This window comes from Silurus meridionalis, chromosome 5 (genome assembly GCF_014805685.1).
Source record: "Silurus meridionalis isolate SWU-2019-XX chromosome 5, ASM1480568v1, whole genome shotgun sequence".
Taxonomy (NCBI): Eukaryota; Metazoa; Chordata; class Actinopteri; order Siluriformes; family Siluridae; genus Silurus; species Silurus meridionalis.
The window spans coordinates 20256534-20282133 of NC_060888.1; the positions used below are offsets into that span (position 1 = coordinate 20256534).

The 25600-nt window shown below is 37.3% G+C and overlaps 2 protein-coding genes across 6 annotated transcripts; both read right to left on the minus strand.

Annotated features, from left to right (window-relative positions):
* Positions 1 to 451: 451 nt before the first annotated feature.
* LOC124385803 (matrin-3-like) lies at positions 452 to 9120 on the minus strand. Of its 5 annotated transcripts, none has more exons than XM_046849139.1 (14): positions 9030 to 9120; positions 6831 to 6954; positions 5907 to 6740; positions 5393 to 5454; positions 5243 to 5281; positions 4871 to 4887; positions 4548 to 4654; positions 4190 to 4251; positions 3788 to 3826; positions 3629 to 3692; positions 2809 to 3444; positions 1271 to 1448; positions 879 to 994; positions 452 to 776 (listed from the first exon to the last, which is right to left on the minus strand). In XM_046849139.1, the coding sequence occupies exons 3-14, from the start codon at positions 6684 to 6686 to the stop codon at positions 723 to 725; spliced, it is 2154 nt and encodes a 717-aa protein (XP_046705095.1). In that variant the 5' UTR covers positions 6687 to 6740; positions 6831 to 6954; positions 9030 to 9120; the 3' UTR covers positions 452 to 722. The 5 variants fall into 5 exon arrangements, with proteins under 5 accessions (XP_046705095.1, XP_046705096.1, XP_046705099.1 ...); XM_046849140.1 differs by having other exon boundaries at positions 6831 to 6949; positions 9030 to 9115; XM_046849143.1 differs by lacking the exon at positions 5907 to 6740.
* A 1919-nt stretch (positions 9121 to 11039) lies between these two features.
* On the minus strand, positions 11040 to 25358 carry LOC124385802 (matrin-3-like). Its single transcript, XM_046849137.1, has 21 exons — positions 25265 to 25358; positions 20374 to 21315; positions 19908 to 19969; positions 19571 to 19609; positions 19174 to 19283; positions 19037 to 19092; positions 18800 to 18913; positions 18159 to 18284; positions 17700 to 17855; positions 17463 to 17587; positions 16837 to 17374; positions 16456 to 16576; positions 16223 to 16242; positions 15486 to 15608; positions 14390 to 14518; positions 14181 to 14303; positions 13957 to 14087; positions 13123 to 13522; positions 12828 to 13005; positions 11471 to 11586; positions 11040 to 11368 (listed from the first exon to the last, which is right to left on the minus strand). The coding sequence occupies exons 2-21, from the start codon at positions 21136 to 21138 to the stop codon at positions 11315 to 11317; spliced, it is 3486 nt and encodes a 1161-aa protein (XP_046705093.1). The 5' UTR covers positions 21139 to 21315; positions 25265 to 25358; the 3' UTR covers positions 11040 to 11314.
* Positions 25359 to 25600: the final 242 nt, after the last annotated feature.

Here is a 25600-nt window from a genome sequence, read left to right on the forward strand (position 1 = left end):
GTTCTAGGTTTCATGAACACCAAAATAAGAAAAGATAGAATAATAGAATTATAGACCTTTGTTACTTGGCCCCCAAATAATGAGTAATCATAGAATAAAACTTCATTGCGTGGCCACAATTACATTAAGTTAATATAAAGTTTTGCCTATTTTTTGTAATATGATAAAATACATATTACATTTCATTACAGGCAGAAACAATTTACCCTTTGTTTCTTTTGTATGTACTTTTATCATTTGTCATTATAAGGGTTGTGGCAGCACAAAATATTCCAAATGATTGGTTAGAGGGCTATAAATATTTGTATATAAATATTTGTAGGAAAATGTGAGAATTTCTGAGAGCACTAAAAAAACCATTTAATCTGACCTGAAAACCAAATGTTCACATTTCAGTTAATGCTTTATGAGAAAGGGAATATTTCAAAAGAAAAAAAGTACAAAGCAAAAATATTTTAAATGATTGTATTCATGAAGTCTTTACATCAGGAATGTTTTTACTGTTAACATGAGTCGAAGTAAACACAAACAAACAAAAAAATAATAACAAGCAACAAACAAAATGGCTCGGCTCTTTTATTTGAAACGGGGCCAGTTTTTTAAATGACACATGTAAGAAAGACGATGCTTGATTAATAGACAAAACTGCCCTTCAATACGAGAGAACTAAGCAAACCGAAGCTCATGCAAAATCAAATATATCACCAATCATTTTTCACTTTTCAATTCTTCACCCGATGACTCTGTGCTTTGGCCTTGTTTTTCTCCAAGTGTTTCTAGAAAGCAGAAAAAAAAACAAGTTTGCATTTGAATGAATACAGCTTGCATTTGTTGCAATATTTAAGTTTTTATTTCAGAATGATCCTGTATGAAATCACCTTGAGTTTCTCGTAGTGTGCCTGACTACTGCAGTGCATCGTTTTGGCAGTGTCTTCACTGGAGTAAAAAACGAAGCATACTCTACAGTAGTAGCCCGTCTTCACAAACTCCACACCTGAAAAAACAGAACCACTGTTTATCTGCACCACTTTCTCCATAAACAGAGAAAAAACTGTACCTCTGGCACATATTCATATTCTTTTTGGCTTATTCTGATTCTTAAATATCATGCCATTTAAAATTTTGAATATTAAGTCAATTTTCAATTCCAAGTTGTAATACTTGTAGAGACGTTCAAGGCAGTAAATACACATGCAAGACTATAATTAATTCACAATTAGTATCAGGCCTGCGTTTAGATTTCGACTTTGACTCTAAAACGATATCTTACCCACAGGGACGTTTGGCTCATATGGACCGAGAGCATCTATAGTGGTTTGAAGCTTTTTAACAGACTCCGTTGGAGGCGTGGGGGCTTCAGTCTGCTCTTGGCTCTTCTCAGACACAGCAGCAGAGGATGCAACGGATGAAGACTCCGTAGGAGGAACATCGATGTCACTCTCAACCTTCTGTTCCATGCAGAGAGAGAAAGTTAAAACCTAAATTGTTTACAATTTAGAAAATTATAGGGTTGAACAATTGTACACCTGCTCAGTCACGTATTTATCTATCCATGTGACTGCACAATTGATTGTGGCATGTTTTTTGGTTTGGTTTGTTCTTTCACACCATTTTGCTGTTTGTGAAAATTCCAGGTGACCAGGAGATTCTGTGACTTAAACCTTAAACCTGCTTGTCTGACACCAACACCTACAGTGCACCCCTCACAATTCAGCAACCATTTCAGTATATCTTCTTAAGGGACAATACTATAGAAATAAAATTTGGATATATTTTAAAGTAGTTAATGTGCAGGTTGTTTAGCAGTACAGATTTACTGTCCTCTGAAAATAACTCATACAGCCATTACTGTTCAAAAAAATAAAATAAATAACTGGCAACAAAGATGGGTACAACCTAAGTGATAACAGCTGTATGCTGCTTAACCATGCAATGCCACACGTCCTCTTCATCATGTTCATGTTCGCTTGAAATTGTATCTTCTATTAAAGCAGTTTAAATTTGTGTACAATTCTCTCATACTGACCACTGGATGTTCAACATGGAAAAGGACTCTCTGAGGATTTCAGAATTAGAATTGTTGCTCTCCACAAAAATTTTCTAAGCAATAAGAAGATCTGTAACACCCTGACACTGAGTTACAGTACTGTGGCCAGGATCATACAGAGGTTTTCCAAGACGGGGTTCCACTTAGAACAGACTTAGCAAGGGTCCATCAAAGAAACTGAGTTGACTTGTCAGTGCTCAGACCACACAGCACACACTGCAACAAGTCTACATATCCTCACATGGGTTTATAATATCACTGCTATTCATTTTATTCCTCTCTTCTGGATCATATGATCTCCCTGAAGAACTCACAGATCTCAGCTTTAGTCGATGCACACAAGTATGGTCTATTCATTGGACAACCAACTGTACTTTTTCTCTCACAAAGCTCATCTCACACCATCATGCCGAATACTCCTTCAGTTCGGTCCACGCAGGCCCCTCAGTAGCTTGTCATTTCCCTCTAACAGCTAAATCACTGTCAGTCTTAAAACAACCTCTAAAGACCTGTCTCTTCTTGATGTACTTAGTTTATTTAATAAATAAATTCAAATTTTTTGTTTTGTTTTGATGGCATTCTTGACCTATAGAACCAGTAGCAGGATGAATTGATTGGAAGAAACTTCACTGCACTTTGGTAAGACTCTATGGATAAGGGCATTGAGCAAATGCCATAAATAGAAATACATGATTAGATAAGATGTTTCTCAAACATGGGCGGTCAGTGTTTATGCTGTATAATAGTTTCTTTAAAAGTACCTGTATTTCTTGCTCTTTAAACGTTTGGCCCTTCTTCAAATTCTTTGATGCTTCTGATCTACCAGCATTTGGAGATTCTTCTCCAGTCTTTTCTTGTTCCTGTGTATGAGCGTCTGTTTTGCCAATTGGTTCTGATGGCACATTCTCCTGGTCGCATGTTGTAGGCTTATTATCTTTAATATCATGTGCCGATTCTTCACCATCATCTGCTTTAGCTTCTAGCACTTCAAGGTCACCGTCTGAATGCATATTTTTAACACAGTCGTTGCTTGCGCTTCTCTTTATCTCTTTAAATGTGCTTGGCTTTGTAGCTTTAACTTCTGCAGGAGAGCTTGAGGAAAGGTATGAATGTGAGAAAGGTCTAGAGCTTGTCTTGGATTTTTGAGGAACTTCTTGCTGATGACTTTTAGATGAGTGGGTCCTCTCTGACGAAAGTCTTCTTTCGGGGCTCGAACAAGTCTTCTGTGGCAAGCATCTTCTTTTGGGGCTGGAGCGAGTCCTTTCTGATGAGTGTTGTCTCTTTGTGCTAGAATGAGTCCTCTCTGACGAACATCTTCTTGGACTTGGAGAGTCCCTCTGCCTCTCTGAGCTGGATCTTCCATGGGTGTGAGAGAAGCTCCCAACTCGAGAATTTGGCTAAAAAAAAAACATACACACACAAACAAAAACAACCAATTAACTGCTGCATTAAATTATAGAACTATAAATAGCAGAAACTTTTACTTGTGACATCTTCATGTCTGAAGTACTTTGTTTTTAAGCTCCATCTTGAACAAGAAACAACACAATTACTAGATGATATATAATGATATTTACTAACATTTTTTACATTCTCAGGAGAAGCTCCTGCACCTCTTATGTGAGTGAAGGTGTGACCATCATTTCTATAATAAAAAAAAAAATTCAAGAGTTAGTCTACAAATTAAGTGCATTCTAAAGTTCTTACATTTTTATTTATTTCATTTTACTATTTGTTTACCTTCTAGAAGATTTGACAGTGCCATCCCACTCTGGGTACCTACAGAAACATAACTTTTTTTTTTAAATACACGTTTTAAATGCATAAAACATTTTAAATACACCTGGGACTATTTTTCTAGTTTTATTTATACTCTGCACAGTTTATACAACTGTGTTGCCGTGACAACTGAATTCCCTGTTGTTAATCAGGTTATAAACCAGTAATTTGACTCTTTTGAGTTCGGCCATCAGTAATTAAATTGTAGTAGTTAGAAAAGTAGTTAGAATCTACAATGCATTAACAATAACTACTGAAGGTGTATATTTTCTATTGTAAAAATTTTTAATTCATAATTAAAGTTAAAAAATTTATTTCAGTAATAAGGCTGCTGAACTGGTTTTCTAAACTGGTTTGACTTACTTTCCCATAAGGTCAAGTTGACTCTTAGCATGCTGGCCACTAATAATATGTCCAGACCAGTCCTACAAAAAAAAAGCAAGACATTGTTTACTGCACATAATTACTGTAGTGTTCATCAGTCACATACAGTGTGAATAAAAATGCAGTTCAATGTATGCAAGTATGTATATATAGTATATAAAACATGATCTCGTTATTCAGCCTAAGATTGAGATTTTTAATGTCTGTTTTTAATGTCTGACATATATAAAGATGAGATAATATAGTAATGCCTCCAGATTAGACAACTTTATTGCCATTGTACAGAATACAAGAGCTGAATGAAATCTGAAGAAATGTTTCTATGAAGACTACTTGCCTTTTCGGAAAAGACAGTGATGTTGCAGAGAGAGCACAAGTTTGGAAAAACTGGGGGAACGACGCCATTAAAGTCTGAAGCCTCTGTTTTGGTTGGTACCTTGTAAACTAGACACAAAGTGTAATAAGAAAATGGTTATAAATCTTTCAAAACTATTTTGTAACAAAAATTTTTTTCAAGGTATTGCACTATGGTAACCCTGCTATTTGTTCTAGTATTACAGAACTTGCATTAGTTATGTTAATTCTTCACACAACACACAAAAGTTATGCTGAGTCATCTTGTGTGTATGTAGTTGAGCGTCGAGTGATATTGACTTTTACCTTCAGCGTTTTCAGTCCTGAAACGACAAGAATATAACGTTTGAGTTATGTACCTCTCTTTCTGTAACAGTATGACATGTTTTGAATTTGTTTTGTAATAGTGCAGTGTAGTGGGAAACAGCAAAGGTAGAAGAGAAAAAAAGGAATGCACTGTGCTAAAGGAAATGGATACGCTAATATTTAACAGTATAATAGTAAAATTAAATAGACTGATGAAGCAGATGCCTGTATTAATTCAGGATCATGTCTCAAGGTTTGTCAGATACACAGTGTTACATCAGTATGATTTTATTGTAAATAGTGAAGTGTGGTCTGATTCAATTCATATCAGCAAAAACAATGGTAAAAGTTGTTTATATTAGATGTATTTACCTTATTTCCGATTCAACAGAATGTGCCCACTTTGGGTACCTATACGAAATAATTAGAAATGTTCAATATGGCTGACCACCAAAATATGAGATATGATATGATTTGATATGGTATATGACATAAAAGCCACACAGCTTGAATGCACTTTACCTTTTCATTAATTTAAGCTGATTTTTTGTATGCTCACTACCTTGAACATGAAAACTCCAGTCCTACACATAAAAAGGGGGAAACAAAAATCCCCATTCACACAGAATCATATACCAGATACAGTTAATGAAATGAAAGTGAAATTAAGTGCTCTTCACTTAAATCTGAAGAGGTTACCAGCTTTACACATGACTGACTATCTCATACTCCCAAACTTAAACTACAATATCAACTACTAAAATATCAATATTAACTTAAAACTACAAAAACAACAAAAAAAAAAAATATATATATATATATATATATATATATATATATATATATATATATATATATATATATATTTAAACAAAACAACAAAAAAAAAACAAGGGCTGCAGTACAAACATTATAGCAACAGTGTTTCCCCAATAAACTTACCAGAGTGTCCAAAGCTGATATTAATTTACATCTTTAGCTGGTTTGCTGATGAGTTGGAATTGATAGCTGTATGAAAAGTCAGGAAACTACTTACCTTTGTAGAACGCACAGAGAGGTCACAGAGAGAACACACGTGAGGAAAAGCTGTGGGAATTTTGCAATTGAAGTCTGAGGTCTCCCTTCTTGGAGGCACAGGAAAAGGGGGCTCTAATTTCAGAGAAAGCAAAGGCCTCGGTCCGGAATCAACAAAAGGGCGTGATGAGGTTTCTGGTGATTTGATATCACAATATGGGCCACTGTCCTTGGACACACTGTAGTCTGAAACACTGCTGCTTTTACTCCTGGTATTTGTGGGTAAAGAATTAACTTGTCGAGGATTCCCCCATCGGTCTTGCCAAGTTTGAACTTGCTCTGGAGGAAGAGGGTACACCGGTTGCGCAGGAAGTTCGATGGGATACTCAACAGGTTTGGTGAGGCTGCTCCCCTCCCAGGAGTAAGTCGAGGTGACATCAAGAGGCTGACTTGTGCTGGGCCTAGATGATGAACTGCTGGACAGTTTGCGTTCTTTGATCTGTGAAAGCAGTTTGGAGAGTGTCTCACCGGTGAATTGATGCGCCGGAATTTCAGCAAGATGGGCAATGTCACTTGAGTCCAGTCCACAGCTGTGAAGAAATGACAAAGCCATCCCGGGTACATGGAAAGGGGATTCCTCAGTTCTGTCGGAATATGATGTAGAGCATTTTTGCTCCTGAGACATGGATCTAGAACTTGGTTGATGCGAACTGTACTGCCTCTGATATGAATCTGGATACATGTCTTGATGAGACAGAAAGTCGTCCCCTGTACTCGTATAGGGGTATTTTTTATGAGACATTATGCTGTCAAGGAAGAGGAGTTGATGCTGGTCGAATTGCAGATTATTATTCACCTGTCGATAAATGTTGTCAATAAGAAAATAAAATCATGCACTCATGGTCCTTCTCGTAGCCAAGTAACGAGCCAACAAACTCGGACTTACCTCCGAGCATCAGCGTGCGATTCAGGTGCTGGTGAACAACGCAATCATGTCTGACATACCATCACACAGATTCTGAAATGGGTGTGCTGATATTTGCAAGGCTAACTAGATGCTGGTTCCTGTTCTGGAAGAAATGTCAGGCATGTATTTAGTAAAGATCTTCAAAAATCAAGGTCTCTTCACTGGTATGTTTAAAGATGAATAGAATTTAAGAGTGTGGTGAAGACTAGACCCCTGTTGTTGCCAAATAAGCGCACCAAATGGAAATATATTCACCTCTTAAATACAATGAATTAACAACTAGAAAAAGAAAACAAACAGTTACAGTTTTTCCTACAAGGCTATCCTAACAATTGCGACTCCCTAGCTGGCTAGATCTAGTAGTCAGGTGGTTCCTATCTAGAGTCGTATGACTGTAGAATCACATTGCCGTTAGGACTGTACAAATCCCTCAAACTGTTTTAGTTACATTTAATGTCACATAACGTCAACTAGACGAGTTTTTTTATCTTTTCAGTTGAAACACCCACACAAGTTATTTAGTCAAATAGATTCAGCCCAAAAAAATCTATATTGCTATTTTATAGAGAAACCACAAAGCGGAAACTCTTCAGTCCCGAGGACTCTTCCATGGTGGAAAACATACATTCACTATAAAGCACTGACCCCCTGCCACTCATTCCACAAATGGTACTACTTCTTAAAGCAATCTTCAACAAATCAATAATTATATGTAAAGAAAATATACTGTGGATTTGAACTACCACCAGAATTAGATTGGAGGATTTAACAGCACTGTAGCAGTACCATGGATACTCTTGGGTCATACTTTTACAATGACCAAATAAAGGACAGGGGAATGGAACAGCTTCAGATCAGCTGGTCACAGCAGTAATTATATGAACTGATCTATACTGTAGATGTGTGTGATCAGTGTAATGCAAAGGTCCCCGAAACTACGGCCTACCCCCACATTTGTTAAGGCACTCTGAACAATGTCAGAGATATTTAGAAGATGTAATTTTAGATGTATTTTACTCATATCATATCTGCTTTTAAAAATAAAGGTTAGCTTTCGAGCTTAAATTTCCAAAGAGGTCGAGGCGCAGATAGTTGATAGGCTTAAACGATCGGCAAAAATTTATACGGGTAGTTTTTCCGGCTTCTTGTCAGCTGTCATTACGAGAGCGGTCTCTAGAGGCGAATCACTGACACCATGTGCTGTTTGTTTTTACACATGAAACAGCGTGCTGCACAGAGTGCGCTATATTTATTACTTATCATTTATTGATTATATAATTACATTGATATATTGATTTTGGTAGCAATAAATATGAAAAAAAATGAAAGTAATAATGCTCTTTTAATTGGCGACATATCTCTGAAAGATTGAAAGAGGCAGATGTAGAAGAAAATGGGAATAGAGACGAATGTTCCGCTTTGGCGACCCCTAATGGGAGAAGCCGGAACAAGAAGATGATGATCTTTTTAAAAGTAACGCTCATTTGTCTGTACGGTGCATAACAAAATAATGCACGAATCTAGAATTAGGAGGCATAATAAACATTTAAAATCATCATAAAATCTCCAAAATAATACTGGTAATCATATATTCCGTCTCATCTAATCTATTTAATCAACAATCTCCTTAACAAGGTCATACAAAGTAACAACATTACATACAACGTCATGTTTTTCCAAACCATTTCCTTAGAGCGACTTTAATATTGATATAACACTTGTTAATACTCATATTCTTTAATGTTTTCAAAATAGTCTTATTCTTTTATGTTGTAAAAGACTTGTGCATGACACCGGGGAAGATGGAGATCATAACCTAAAGCAGATGCAGCAATTTTGTGTGGAGTGTTTGCACAGATGCCAAAGACATAATGCACTGAGAAGAGCCAAGAATAAGATGTTTTATATTAGAGTTTAGAAATGTTTTATATTTTTTTATTTCCCCTAAATATACATGTTTTGGGAAACTATTTATAAAAGAGATGATCATCAAAATAAAATGTTGCGTCTATACGAGCTATATGTATTAGCTTTTCTCTTTAGTGCACTACACAGCTAGCTAGCTAAACAGCCAACAACAGATAGCCGTTCGGGTTTTCACCTTTTTTTTTATAAATACTAAAACCAAACTTGTTATAGAGAAAATATTCACAAAACTATTAAACAGATATGACATACCGTTTGGTGAAAATATAAAGAATTCGGCGAAGCAAAACAGCTAATGGAAATTCCGGATACAGAAGGGAACCGGAAATGAGGCAAAGTAAAAGCCTCCCTATGACTAGAGATAAAACTACATCACTTGCAATTTTATATTTGGTGGGGAAAAGTTGTATATTTCATATGTTGTTTACTAAAAGGGGTATTACAATGTTGCAGAGCAGAAATGTGTGGTAAATATACTGAACAAAATTATAAACGCAACACTTGATTTTGCCCTCATTTTTCAAGATCTGAGTTTTTCTATGTACACAAAAGGCCTATTTTTCTCGAATATTGTTCACAAATCTGTCTAAATCTGTGTTAGTGAGCACATCCACCTCACAGGTGTGGCATATCAACATGCTGATTATAGACAGTATGATTATTGCACAGGTGTGCCTCAGGCTGGCCACAATAAAAGGCCACTCCAAAATATGCAGTTTTAGCACACAGCACAATGGTTTTGAAGGCCCGTGCAATTGACATGTTGACTGCAGGAATGTCCACCAGAGCCGTTGCTCGTAAACAATGTTTATTTCTCTACCATAATTCGTCTCCAAAGGCGTTTCAGAGAATTTGGCAGTACAGCCAACCGGCCTCACAACTGCAGACCACGTGTAACCACACCAGCCCAGGACCTCCACATCCAGCATCTTCACCTCCAAGATTGTCTGAGATTGTCAGCCACCCGGACAGCTGCTGCACCAATTGTTTTGCATAACCAAAGAATTTCTGCTCAAACTGTCAAAAAGCGTCTCAGATAAGCTTATCTGCATGCTCTTAGTCCTCATCGGGGTACCATATTACTGGTATAATCATTATACCAGTAATATGGTACCGATAATTCTATCTTTATGCATTATACTATAATGCATAAAGATGAACAAACAAGAAGCAAGGATTCCACTTAATGTGAGACAAACATGATGATAACTGAAGAAGTAGCAAGACAAATTGTTGAGGTTTACTCTGAAGATCAAGAACAAGATCAGTTCTACTCGTTTTAATATAATGTATTCTCAAATCACACATGCTGCATTGGGTTCATCTCGACCTGGAGATGCCTTTGACCAAATTTGGTGAAAATGTTCCTTCACAGCCCATGAGTCTATGAGCTCCTATAGAAAGACTTTTTTTTTTTTTTTAAAAGACAAGTGAATTGCCTATGCACCTTCAGTGCTTGGCCCTAATTACACTCTCAGTAATAGTTCAGTCTGAGTATCTGAATCTCCAGCTATACAAGTTTATTCTTACAAAATAAAAAAGGTTTACTCACCAAATTATTGATATTTATGTAGCCAGCAAAAAAAAAATCTTTAGGCAAACTGAAGTTAGTTTTTGCACTTAGTTTGTAAAATTGGCTCCTTTACCTGATGTGATGTTTGCACATAGACATCCAGAGTAAAGTTGCAGAGTTAAACGTTTTTGTTTTAGTAAAAATGCTTTGAGTTAATTTTATTATAAACAGAAACACCCTATCTGTTATTGCACTTGTAAATAAACTACCCAAACGTGTACACTAAAACAAGTGACAGACTGAGGAAACCAAAAAATAAGTTTTTTGACACAGGAAACACTTTTGATGCATGAACTAGAATCAAAAGTGTTTTTGCCAAAAATGTGCAAACACCCATATATTGAAATGCAGTGTTCCAGAATTGAAAGAATTAATAGTAATTTAATTGATTACCAGACAGTTCTGACAATGCTTCAGTTCTGCAAGAGCCCTTTTATTTCTTCGAAAATGATCATAGTAAATAATGTATAGTGCTATTAAAGAATGGCAAACAATTGGTGAATAAATAAATGTTCATTAGGCTTAGTTACTGTAAGCTTTTGCTGTATTTTTATAGATTTTCTAAAGAAAAGTAAGTAGAAATTGAGAAAATGAGAGTAAGGGAATTATCTGCTCTCCGCTTGTGTCGCTGGGGAAAAAAAAGTTAATTAAAATGAATAAATGACAAAGATGTGGTCACAATCAAGAAAGCCAGTGTGAGGAATGCCTTTAATCTTAAGAGGTTGAAAACTAACCAACTGACGGGGAGAAAAAAATAAAATAAAAAAAATATTACAAGCAAATCAGCCATAAAAGGGCTCTGGTTCTTCTATTTATCTCAAATACACATGTAAGAAAGTCAGTAAATTATAGAATCAACCTAAAAAAATGTCACTAAAAATCAACCCTCCAATGATAAAGACCACGCAAACTAAAGCTAATTCACATCCAAATACTGTACAGCACCAATTACACTCCTCCTTATTCAGTTCTTCTCACGATTGCTCTGTGCTTTGGCCTTCTCCTTTTCCAAGTGTTTCTAGAAAGCAGAAAAAAAAACAAGTCGTTTTAATTTATATTTCCTCCGTCAGTTTATACAGATTTTAGATATTCAGACTAATTACGATAAACATGAAATCACCTTGAGTTTCTCGTAGTGTGCCTGACTACTGCAGTGCACCTTTTTAGCAGTGTCTTCATTGGAGTAAAAAAGGAAACACACTCTACAGTAGTAGCCCATCTTCACAAACTCCACACCTGAAAGAACAGTGCAAAGTTAGTTCTCAATCAGCACCACTTTACACATAAACAGAGGAAAAACTTTACGTCAAGAACATTTTCTCATTATATATTTACTAGGGCTGTTAATCGGTTCAAATGATTGTCATAAGTTAACTCACGATTAATCGCACATTTTAATCTGTTCAAAATTAATACATGACAAGTTTTTTTTTTTTTATACACTAATCAACATGGACAAGGACGAATATAGAAATAGAAATAGGCTAATAACTATATAGTACTTCGGTAATGCTGTGTTTCACACAGAGCGAGAACATTTATTTTAGCTGCATAACATGTAGTTGATCATAATGTGTAAAGCAACAAAATTACAGCCTAACTAGTCTAGTTGGATTGTAGTTAAACAGCAAGTATTGATTTGGGTAACTTTAATTGAGGTGATGTCATACAGGTTTCTGTGATTGTACTGAGTTCAGTAAGGGGGAATCTCCAGTGCATCCAAATTTGTGGACTACTCTGAGAATATGTTCTTATTCATCCATGTAGCTGAAGCAGAGAAAAGCTTTTCTGAGCTGAAACTAATCAATGGGGAGATGTTGGGTCATGGCGTGGTTCACCCAGGGGGCGTCATTCAACCTAGAACCGCTATTGCCACTTGCTGGTATCTAGTTATCACGAACATACAGTTCAGCATCAGTTTAACATCAAGCAGAACATTTTGAGAGGAGGAAATGATGGAAGAAACACATGACTAACTTGCCACAGCACCCGTGGCCTTATTTGCATGAAATTTTTTTATTAAATTTTTTTTAAGTCGTTTAAAAGAAGGTTTTGGGCTCATGATCATTTATTAGATATTAATCAGTGTTTAACTCATTAATATCATTCTAATAATAGATTAGTGTGCTAAGAGTAACATTAGAGTCTTTTCACAAAAACTAAGTTGACTAAGCAAAGAGTAATGTGATAAAATTATAATAGGAACATTATAGCCATAATAAATTATAGTACTTTGGATACTTAAGTACATTAAGGAGCAAATACTTTTGTACTTTGACTAAACTGAAAGTTCAAAGGAACTACTTTTACTGGAGGAATATCTTACCTACTGTATCTCTACTTTTACTCAAGTACATGCTTTGTGTACTTCATCCACAACTGCCAATTGGTAAGAGTTCTGGGAATAAACTTACACCATCACCCAAGTATAGGTATATGAATTAGATTTTGACTTTGACTCTAAAACGATATCTTACCCACAGGGACGTTTGGCTCATATGGACCGAGAGCATCTATAGTGGTTTGAGGCTTTTTAACAGACTCCGTTGGAGGTGTGGGGGCTTCAGTCTGCTCTTGGCTCTTCTCAGACACAGCAGCAGAGGATGCAACGGATGAAGACTCCGTAGGAGGAACATCAATGTCACTCTCAACCTTCTGTTCAATGCAGAGAGAGAAAGTTAAAAGCAAAGATAAAGGCTGACTTTTTTCCAACTAGTGCAGGCACGGAGAAAGAAGAAAAAAAGAAAGAAAAAAAAAATACAAAATACTGACCGTTGGTTTGAGCTCTTCATTCTGAGATTCTGTTCCATCAGAGTTTTGTTCCTCAGTGTGCTCATTGCTCACTTCAGCAATACTCTCACAAGGCTCAGCTTTGACATCCTCCTCCTTCTCTTCCTTTTCCTCCTTCTCCTCTTCCCTTTGCTCCTCCTCCTCCTCTTCATCTTTTTCCTCCTTCTCTTCTTTTTCCTCCTTCTCCTCCACCTGACCCTCTTCCTCTGGTACAATCATGGTTGTCTCTTCGCTAGGCTTCTCCTCTTTAGCTTTTTTGGTTGGCGGTTCCTCTTCTAGCACCGTGGTAGTTTTCGATGGGGACCCGCTCTGGTTTTCCTCTGTCTCCTCAGAGTGCTCTCTTTTGGCTGCCCGTTTGTCGTCTGAGGTTGGAGGCCTGTGTCTGTTATGTAAAAGTGTCAAACAGCATGAAATATATTCACAGGAAATATCAGTCTCTCACATTATGTTTACAATTTTGGCTTCATTTCATTGAGGTTTGTGGGTATTTGTTTATTCATAGCAGTCCTGTCGCAACAGTTTAATTCATTTCAAGTTGGGACCTGGACTTCTGGCCATTGCAACACCTTGACTGATGTTTTTCAGCCATTCTATTGTAGATTTTCTGGTGTGCTGGAATCACTCATCCTGTTGTATTACCCAATTCTGGTCTAGTTTTAGCTGTTGGACGGATTAACAAATTTTGAGACCTGCTAAGGACCAGATGATTTTTATTATGTAAAAATGTACTTTCCCCCAATATGACTGTAAATGGAGAGTGTTATACAGGGTGTTTATTCAGAAAATTAATTGAAACAATAGAAAGTAAGCACTAACCCATGTTTGAGTTGTTTGTACTTCCTGCTGATGTAGACAAGCAAGCGTTTGCCTTCGAATTTGATTGGATTCAGCCGAGCAGACTCCACAAACTTCTCCGCGTCCTCACCCCTCTCCATTTCAATAAAGCACTGTGAGCAAAAACATGAAGCCATTATTACACTCGAATACATGAGACAGGAATAATAAGGTAGAGAACTGCACTAAAGCGATTAATTAGTTACCTCATTGCGTGACCGATTCAGATAGTATCGTCTGACTTTCCCAAATGGCTCTGCAACCTTCAAAAAGGACGAGTCTGATGCTTTAAATGCAGGGATGTGTCCAATATAGACGACTTTGCCGCTCTATAGTGTTTAAGGACAAACATGTCAGACATTTCACTTCGAATCAGATCCACTGTTTCGCTGTGCAGAAGAATAATGCGGCTCACCTGGATGGTTGCGTAGGTCATCGAATGGTAAATTTTGACTGTTTTTCCACACACAGATGGGATGACATTTCCATTGTAGAAACGAACCATTGATCTGGCTTCCTGTTCAGTGCTAAACTCCAGAAAAGCCTTAACAACAAAACATGACACAGATGACATAAGCTTTTATATATTCTGAGAAATTATGGTTCTCAAAGTTCTTTGAAGCAATGACCAAGGCATTTAGAAGTAAATTGATGGAAAACAAAAACAGATTTGAAAAAGGGCCCATTTTGATTAGTTTTTAAAATTGACATTAAAATAGAAATGTTTTATACTTGTATTTCTTTTAACATGGGATAATATGAACACCATATTTTCTGTAAATTATTAGCTACAGCATCAACCCCTATACAGAGAATTTATACATAATATTGTATGATTTCTGATTTCGAGATTATTCAGTTATCAACTTTCAGTAAACTCGATGCCAGTGGCTCAATCTTTGCCTGCTATTGATTGACATGCAGGTCTCTTCTCTCGAAATGTCTACTAGTGAAACTTAAATACAGGTAGTCCTCTAATTACAATGGAGATACGTAACGATAACCCCACCGTAAGTCAAAAATATCTTAAGCCGAAGATGGTGCTATAACTGTCTTCCCTGCTTCATGCTGATTTACAATTGTAATTTTCTGTTCCACACTAATGGCTTTCCTCTTCGTTTTTTACACTACCAGCAGGCGACATACTTGGGCGCTTGGAAGACATACTTTTATAATAAAAATTGCTGTTTGAAACAGAAAAAACTACACACTAAGACAACTTGTCCCAGAGCGTAGGTCATCTCATATGGCGAGAGATCCCAGCTGCGTGTCTGACGTATCGTCCATCGCCTGTTGCGTGAATTTTTTTATATTTTTTACATTTTGTCATATCGCTATCGTCATCCTAAGATCGTAACCCGGGGACCGTCTGTATATACCCAGACCGAATCAGGAAAATAATGAATGGTAGATAATAATGGTAGATGTAGGAACCAACGAGTATAAAGCAAAAAATGTAAACCCCGCAGGATATTACTTAGATTAATATTATTTCTGATTAAAAAGTTCACCTCAGGCCTGGAATGCAGAACCAAGTGTCGTACAACTTTCCCGAAAGGCTTTGCCAAAGATAGAATCTCATCCAGATAACCATAGCTGCGTTTGAATCCAACCACATTGACGACTCTCAAGCCCTGTAAAAACACAAGGCTTATTATAACAGTTTCCTCGGGGAAATTCCATGAAATTTGCATGCAGACCAGAAGCCTTGACACTCAATCACTGCATAACATTCAGAACTTGGTGGGTTTTCAGAGGCTGTCCAAAGGTTCTGATTAATGGTTTAGATTAAACTTTAATACAAATTTCCCCATAAATTTAAATGTAATCTAACTGGTGTTTTGCAAAAATAAGACAGACTTCCGTACATAAATTAATTTATGCACTATTTCAACTACAATTGAGTGAAATTAAACTGCTACTGCTAAATAGTCTCAAATGTAATATCCACTGTAATTTACAGCACCATGAAAGAACCGTTTCAATCTGGGGGTGGAGAAAGTCAAGCTGAAAATTAGGAACCCGGGAACAATTTTTAGCTTTCCTTTTACTGCTACCTTTGCATATTACCTACAAGCCTTTAATAGTTTAGTATAACTAAAAAGCAAAACTTAATACCAGATCTTATCACAAAGATAAAAAATTTTTTATATATATATATATATATATATATATATATATATATATATATATATATATATATATATATATATATATATATAAATTTAAAATAAAGTGAAATACTTACACCACTGTCCCTGGATCTACCTAAAAAATAGAGTTTAAAAAATGTAAATAAATAACATTTGGATACAGCTCTAATCAGTATTACAATATTTTATATATTCATAAACCAAGTCTGGTTAGCTAGTGATACATAATCATCTCAAACATAGGACTGCAAGGACAGGCAGCTGGTAAGAAGAACTAGCCAGAATAATCTATTGGTGTTGAATATGAAAAAGCATTAAAAAGCAGAACCTGAAGAAGTTCGATCTCTAGATCGTGAGTCGACCCGTTCAGCCTCATCCTCTTCCGCCAGCTCATCCAGAGTAACAAACTCATCAAAGTCTTCAGGGAAATCACATTCTTCAGGTACCTCCTATTACCACACAGAAGGACAAAACATTATAATCATCTGATGACAAACAGGAAAGCTGAACAATGTGCTGTGTAAACTGTGATGGGTGCAGGGCAGGGTGTCTAAGCCCTACACTTCTGCCCATGAGTTGAATTTCTAACCGAGTGACTCAATGACTGTTCAGGTGTACAGTTGCAGGTCCTGGAACAGCAGATTCTAGCCAGATATTGTAAAATGTAGATTTCTTAATAATACACAACTTAACTGCTCTTTCCACTCACCTGCTCAAGAGAATCATCAGCAGCACCTTCGTCCTGCTCCGCATCATCCTGACCCTCTGATTCTTTGATTTCCGTGTTGTCCTCCTGCTCCTGATCTTCGTCATGCTCCAATGGTTGCTCTGTTTGATGGGTCTCTTCAATTGGTTCCTCTTCGGGAATCCCCGTCTTATCACCTTCTTGAAGATTTTCTTTTTCTGGCTCCATGGCTGAATTCTCAAACTCCATGGCACTTTCCTGATCTGGCTGTGCAGTCGCAGATTCCTCCGTCACCGGGTCTTCAGCAATGGTCTCTTCCTCTTCATCATGAGCTTCCACAACACCTTCCCCTTCATCGCCAGAGCCTGCTCCGGCCAGGGCCTCCTCTTCCTCTTCCTTAGGCTTTGACTCCTGTGCCTTCTCGTACGAGCTTTCTTTAGTTCTGGCGCTTGAGCTTCTCTGGGGCTTGGATGAACTTTTGGAACTTGTTCTACTGCTGCTGTTCTTCGGACCACATTCTTCCAAGTCCTCTTTTAACTGCTCTCCTTTACCAGGTTTGACCCTAAAACACATTTTGATAATAGTCTTATTAGATTTCTCAGGCAGTTAGTCCCAAACACGGCTACTTTATATACACACCGGTTACTCACGTTAAGGTCTTGTATTTGGTGCAGATGTTCATATGTATGGTCCTACGACTTATGGTCAGTGGATGGATAGTGTAGTACTTCACCAACATCTCTGCATCCTCAGAGTTACTCATCTGCACAAATGCCTGGAAAAAGGAAATAATAAAAAAAAATAAAAACTTGTAATATGCATTTACAGGCCCCTGCATTACACTGAAAGACTGACCATTAGAAAAACAGGGTTAATGGTAGATTTACCTGATCATTTAAAAACAGGTGGTTCACTACGGTGCCGAATCTGCGGGCTATTGTGAGCAGCTCTGCTTTCTTCTCAGTCTCTCGTGGCAAATTGGAAAAGAACACCACTGGCCCGGAATCTCGAGGTCTGTTCTCCCTCTCTGGCCTGTCGTTTTTCTGCAGTAAAACGTATTTGCATTAACTATTTTTTTACAGTAAAAATAAATGAATTAAGTAATTAAAAAAAAAAGCATCATGAAGCCTTCACATTGTTTTTTTTTTTTTTTTTATACAATATGAAATATCTAAAATTAGATAAAAAAAATATTTTTAAAGCTAAACTAAACGTTCATCAAACATATAATAGACTGCAAACCTACAGTACAGCTGCTAAAATACAATGTTTGGGAGCAGTTATTGAAGAATAACCGTATGAAATGCAAAATTATATTCTTTAACGTCTTTACATTGTGGTCTAACCTCAATCACCAGCAGCTCCTTGGACAAGTAAATCTTCACTTCTCTCCCATGTAAAATAGCAGGCTTGTTCTGGTAGTGGTTGGTCATTGCGACAGCTTCCTCGTGTGTCATAAGTTCCAGAAAAGCCTAGCGAAGAAACGGGAGTAAAAACGCTGAAGCAAAAATAAAAAATTTATAAATCTCAGGACTGCATGTTCGGTTTAATCGGTTAATGACCAAAACCCTGCACGAATTTAAGAAATATAGAATGATTCCTGCATGGCTACAAAATACATCTGAACTTCAGGTTAAAAATGACTTGTCTAAAGTAGATAATGCCATATTTTTTATATATATATATATATATATATATATTTATATATATTTATATTTATTTATTTATTTATTTAGGGTGATATCTGTCCAGGTTATTTTGTCTCATTTTTCACCATGCTCTTACTGTAAAGCTCATAAGATCTACAACGTCAACCCACAGGATAATCTACTGGATGCAAAATAGTGCTCCGCATGTATGAGACTGTTTGCTCTGTATGTTCATTTTAAGTCCTAAACCAAAATTCTAGGGAACCTTTACATACAAATTATGTAGATGAAATTTCGTGAAGTGTAAAAACGGGGAGAAATTCCATGGGGTGCGTTACCTTATTCTTGAGTACGAGGTGTTCCCGAATGGCCCCGAAACGACTGGCTAAAGCAAACAAAGCAGATAACTTTGGCTTCTCGTCATATTTTACCACAACTACCCTGCTTCTGATCTGCAACATAATGACAAAATACAAAAACAAAAAAGTTGTATATCAAATGACATTTTAATAACAAGTAGCACAAAATACTTAGAATTATGTAACACCATAATTTTGTCTTAATGGCATTATTACCTTGGGTGTTACAGAATATGATGATTTGTTTGAGATATTCATGCTTGATGTAGATCCTTAAAAAAAAAAAATTTAATAGTTAGACCTTAAACAACAGTAACAAACAACAAAACCAAAACTGTACACAGACTAATTACCCCAGTTTGAACCCATGCTAGTTCGCTGCCTCATAGATGATGCAGATGATGGAGCAGCACCCAGTAGTCCATCTGATCGGTTCTTTGAGCTCAGAGAGAGAGAATCTGACCTGAAACAGACAATGGAAATACTCTAAACATCAGAAATCTTGCTTTCGAAAGAAAATATTTATGCTATGAAAAGCTGAAAGGCAGAGATCAGTAGACATGACCTGCTGTATCCATTCCTATCAATACCACATTCACAAACGGAAAGTATCTTGGTAAGGTGTTGGCCCACAAGTTATTTTCCCCTTTACATAAATATCCAAACCAGAGCAGAGCCACAATTTTATTTTTCACCATTAATTTGTCAATCATTGTAATGCATATTTATAAAAAGGTAGGATTTACATACATTCGGCCAGAGGGCATTTGAGGGTCCCACTCTGGATACCTACAAACAAGAGAAAAGGGAAAAAAAATAACATGGGTCAACAGTAGGTGTAAAAATATGTTAAGTAAAATAAATATGAATGCATTCTCTATATTAATAAATACAATATAACGCTCTTCTTGCAGCATCATGTGTAAAACAAACAGGATGTGGCGTCAGTAATTTGCCTCTAGAGGCCGCTCTTGCAATGACAGTGGACCTATAGTAAGGATTTTTGCTAATAACTGATCGCTCAAGCTATAAAAATAAATTAAACCTAAAAGCAAATTAAACTGTATGGATGTCATGGTGGACATACAGCTGCAGAAGGACCCTCCGGTTTTCGGCATGCCGCATCCCAGTTGTGTGCTGAGTCCATTCCTGCAAAGATCAAACACACTTTTTTTTTTTTTTTTTTTTTTTTACATTAACAAAAGTTACCGTAACCCTGTCCAGCTGATTAAAAACATTTAATTCAATAATAAGGAAAATTCTTACAAATGTGCCCTAATATAGGCTGACCTCTCAAACAAGACAACAAATTTGAATTAAAGAGGATATTCAACTACAATATTTATAATTGAATTTGATCACTGTAGCAAAAATCTGTAGAAGACTATGGACTACTGTAAGAACCACATATTAAACACACTGGACGAGAACCAAGATGCACTGAATTGAACCAACAGCTTTGGACACAGGTGTTCTTCACCATGTGGCTGATATGTTTAGGGGGATAGAAAAAAAAAGCTGAAGTGTGAAAGAAACTGTTCTGAACTACTCACCATGGAAGAATGCACGTCAAAGTCACAAAGGGAGCACACATGGGGAAACATGTGTGGCATGACACCCAAGAAATCCTGAATTTTTCCCTGAGATGGGGATCCCATCCGCCTCTGCATAAAGAGATCGCTGGACGATGAAGATGAGGTCGTGCCTAAACCACCATAGCGGTCAGTGGAAAGCTCAGAATACTGGCGATCTCGACTGCTGCCACCGCTCCCGTAATCAAGCATATCGTAGCTGCGGGAGGATAAATCTTGAGTAGAACTGTAGCCAAAATCAGCCTGAGAAGTGCGGCTCTGGCTAGTAGAAGTCGAGGAACGTCTTCCCTGCACGTCTCCCCACTCATCACGACCGCCTCTGTATGAGGGGTCTGGGGAAAGCGATTGAGAGAGCAGTTCAAGTCGACTGGTTTCTGCTTTCCGGTTTTTCAGCTGCATGATAAGATGCGGTAGCGTATCCACACTGATGTTCTCCTCGGGCACCTGGGCCAGCGCGTCCAAGTCATTGGGGGAGAGACCGAGGCTGGCGAAAAGCTTCATGGTATTGCTGAGATGGTTGCCCACACGACGAGGGGCTATGGTTGAGGAATCCTGGCTTTCTACTCCACCCAATCCCATCAATCCTCCATGCTGCTGGGACGAGGAACTGTACGGATCGGGCCGAGACTCGTTCATGCTAAAGTTTAGAGTCTCGGCGGCGGCCAAGAGCCCCCGGCCTACGGCGAAGCCTTTCTGAGAGTTGTCCGGCGTCAGCTTCTGAGACATTGCTTCAAAAATGACAGGGAGAGGCGACACGACCTCAGACAGGCGATAAAAGTAAAGAACGATGGAGCTGATCGATTGGTCCCAAAAGAGGACGGTCCGTGGACAAAATTCCAAAAGTCAAAGATAAGCCAACGGTGAGAACGGACAAATCCTCTTCTATGACTGAATGAAACAGGTCTGCAGAAAGACAACGGAGCAATGATTTCTAATCTATTCGAATTGTTAGCAGTGCCATAGCTAAGCAAGTCAGTGATATTTAGACAGTGAAAAGAAGTAAAACATGACAATACATTGCAACATGACCCAAAACATCAGGAGTTACAGAAAAGACTATATGGATTTTATGACAGATTCGAGTAAAGATCATCGGAGAGAACGGTTAAAGGATAGAAATATGTACATGTTTAAAATGACCAGGAATGAAAGAAAGCATTGTATATCACAGCCAGGAAGGAAAACCATGGAGGCATGAACCAGCTTATACATATATATTTTAGAATTAGAATCAGACAATAGACAATTGACTTCAAATGGGTAGAAATTCAGAAAAAGACAGAACAATGTAAAGCGTTTATTTGTTATGGCTCCAGGATGGAGGTCCTTTGTTTTGTTTTTTGAACAAGTGAGCCTACAATATCGAACATCTTCCCTAAATAGGTGATTTAGAAACGACATGTGAAAGAAACACAAGGAATTACCTCACAGGGTCAAAATCCAATTGGGTTTCTTCTCCCAGAGAAAAATTAACAAACTAATGCATGCTTTAAATGCACCAATGAAAAGGATGGCTATTTATTTTGAATGAATGCTTTTCCCGAATTCTTATGAACTCCTTTACCTAAGTCGGAACTGAACAGAATAAATGGCAAGAACACAAGCCATAGGTTTCAGCTTCTTTGGCTGATCGACTGGGAAATGTGATGGTGTTCATTAACTGAAGCGAGTGTTGGGTGTTTTCCACAACACGTGAACGTGTGAATATGCTTGTTACTGGCTAAATGCAAATTTCACTCCACAAACGTAATTGTGACAAGAGGCTTTCAAGGAAGTGGGAAGTTCAGGGAAGTTAAAATGCTTTCCGAAATATCTACAAGCCAAAAATAAATAAATCACCACAAAACATCAGTAAAAACCATATTGTACAATCAGTGAATACGAGTTAGTGAAGGCCAGTTTGTAGTGGCGTTTTAATTCTGTGTGAACTTAAATTCATACTGTCTCACACTCTGGACCCAAAATGCCTTCCGATTTGGAGTGTACTTCCGATGTACGCTCACTAACACCGTAACACAACATAAGATTTTATGCCGTTTATGCCTGGAGTCAGCACACTGACAGGAAACTGCACAAAAATGTTCTGTACATAATGTAAATTAGCAGTCAAATACATAGACACACCTTCTTAATCTTCTCAGTGTTTTTTCTTTAGTTTTTTATTTACAAAATTGTACATTACTAATGAAGACATCCAAACTTTTTAAAGAATTGTATGGAAATTATCGAGTAAACAAAAACCTTTGAAATAACCCAGAATATGTTTTATATTTAAGATTGTCCAAAGTAACTACATTTAACTTTGTTGTCAGCTTGGCACGCTCATGGCATTCTCTCATCAGATTCACAAGATTTTTACCTGGAACAGGTATGCCTCATCAACAGTTCATTTGTGACAGTCTTGCCTTCTTAACGTGCTTTAAATCATCAGTTGTCTTGTACAGAGGAAGGCTGGGTACAGTCAATAGCCATATTAGTGCTACTACAACCACTGTAGAAATTCATATTATGGCAAGAAACAATCAGTAAAGTAAAGATTAAACAGAAAAGCCAGTCCATAATTACTTGAAGGTTAGTCAATCCAAAAAATTCAAGAATTTAAAATGTATTCCCAAGTGCAGGAGGACAGTGCCAGATAAGGAAGACCAAGAGCTACCTCTGCTGCAGAGGATACATTTATTAGAATTACCAGCCTCGGAAACAGCGGATTCATGGTCAAATTGTGTCAGGGAAATAAAATGAATTACTTAGTAAAAACAACAAGAACCAACTAACACAATGAATCGGTCATTAGATTGGTGGAAAAGTGTCTTTTGGTCTGGTGAGTGCAAATGTGAGGTTTTTGGTTTTAACAGTGGTGCCCTTTATATTTCTACATGGGATTTATGAAATTATGGTTCCCACTGTAAGCATGGAGGAGGAGTTGTGAGAGTGACATGCTTGTGGCCCATTTAACCAGCATGCCTACCACACCGTTTTGCAGTGACATACAATCCCATCTGGTTTGCACTTAATAGGACCAACATTTGTTTTCCAAAAAGACAATGACCGCTAAACTCAGCTCTATGTTATATAAGAGCTATTTGTTCAAGAAGGAGAGTGACCTGGCCTTTTACAATTACCTGATCTAAATCTAATTGAGATTGTTTGGGATGAGTAGGACTGAAAGGTGAAGAAAAAACAGCCAACAAGCACTAAACACCTCTGGGTACTCCTTCAAGATTGTTAGAAAACTCTTCCATTAAATTACCATATGGAGAACGAAAGAGAATGTAAAGAGTGTGCAAAGATTTCAGTTGGCACCTTTGAAAAGCTAAAAAAATAAATAAATAGGGTAATAACACGTTTTTGTAGTTTCATAGTTTGGATGTCTTCAGTATTAAGTCAGCGCTTCCCAGTATCTCTCTCTATTTCGTTTGTTAAAAGTTTTACAAATACACATTTTAGCATTATCGCTAATGTGTGTGCAATTTCCTTGATTGCCAATCAAGTGGACTCCTGATACCATTTATTCTATCGCAATCACAAAATTGACCGCAATAATCACAGCATGATATTTTCTCCCAAATCGTGCAGCCCTGTTACATACTAATCTGCACTCGAGGGCCTAAACAAGTAAATTTTGGCATTTTGTTGCTGTGTACCTGTACTATGCAATGACAGAAATTTGATGCATAACATCAGAACGGGAATAGCATCTATAAACATGCTCAATTTAATAATTTACAACGATGTAAAGGGGCCGACATAAAACGATAGACAAGAGGCCGTCTTTATGCAAACCAATATACCAGATTTGAGGGTGAATTTTGCAGTTAGGGAATAAACACACTGTAAAACAATGGCCTAAACAGCATTTTGCCTTCATTTGTGTTAGAGATTTAAAAAAAATGCACATTTTTCTCTATTATCCTATATGTATAGAGGCTGAAAAAAGCTATCCGGGTTTCCCCACAGCAGGGTGTGGGGTCACATCCCAGGACTTCCAGAATTCCAAGAATTTCAGCTCGCAAATGTGGTCAATTTGATATATAGAGCAATCAGGCTTGGGGGTTGTGTATTCATTTCCCTAAAGATAACAAATTATCCTTGGTGGATAAAAAAAAAATTTGTTAATTTTATTCCTGGAGATATAAATACATGCAAATGAGAGTTCAGAAATCTGTATGTAACCAACAGGAGCTTTATTATTATTATTATTATTATTATTATTAAAGATTAGGAAAAAAATCACTAGAGAAAATAAAAATCTGATGGATAGGGATGTGGGATGGAAGTAAAAAAAGACAGAGGAGGTTAATGGGGTTTCCTGTGTGGGAGAAATGTGTTTAGGTGCAAAGCTGTAGGATGTTAAGACATTCCCGACTTAAGCCAAGGAGAGCTGCTGAATGTGAGGAAAGCTGAATAAACTTGTACATATGTAGAAATGACCAACATGTTCGGAGATTTAAATAAAGAACTAATCTAACAGTGAAAACGCAAACTCTCAAAGCCGAGAACGAGAGAAAGGCCTGGGCTAAAGTCACACCGCATGTGCTGTAGAACTGCAGAAGGATAATGGAGTGTAACAGACTGAGAATATAAAATAAAAGCTTAGCGCTTATTTAACTGCACACTTCTTCTCCCCTGCATTAGTCAGTCAGTGTGGCCTGGTGTACAGTAATACAGTCCAGTCTGCAGCACTGCCACAATGCCTACGACTTCTACTGGCTAATTAAACCTAGCATGCTAATAGCGGCAAGAAAATGGCGAACCGAGAAACAACATTTCCGAATGCAAATAATATTTACGCCTTTATGCACATTTATCTATTTATCTATTACATAGAGTGTAATAAACTCGAAGTACTTACTGTTTTAATTCCACCGTCAACGCTGCAAAAGCGAAAACGTTTTAGTCGGGCTTGAAAAGATCACCTGACTGACGCGTTTCCGGTCACGTGTCTTCCGCCGTCGAGACTCTTGTACCGATCAATGGTGCACACTGCCCTCTAGCGTATCGGCCCCTCTGTTTATCTCACTTACTCTGCAGCATATCACAGGGTTCTATTCTATTCTATTCTATTCTATTCTATTCTATTCTATTCTATTCTATTCTATTATATTATATTATATTATATTATATTATATTATATTCCTCATCTTTTGGATGCTCTCAATAGGTGTCACCACAGCGAGTCATCCGTCTC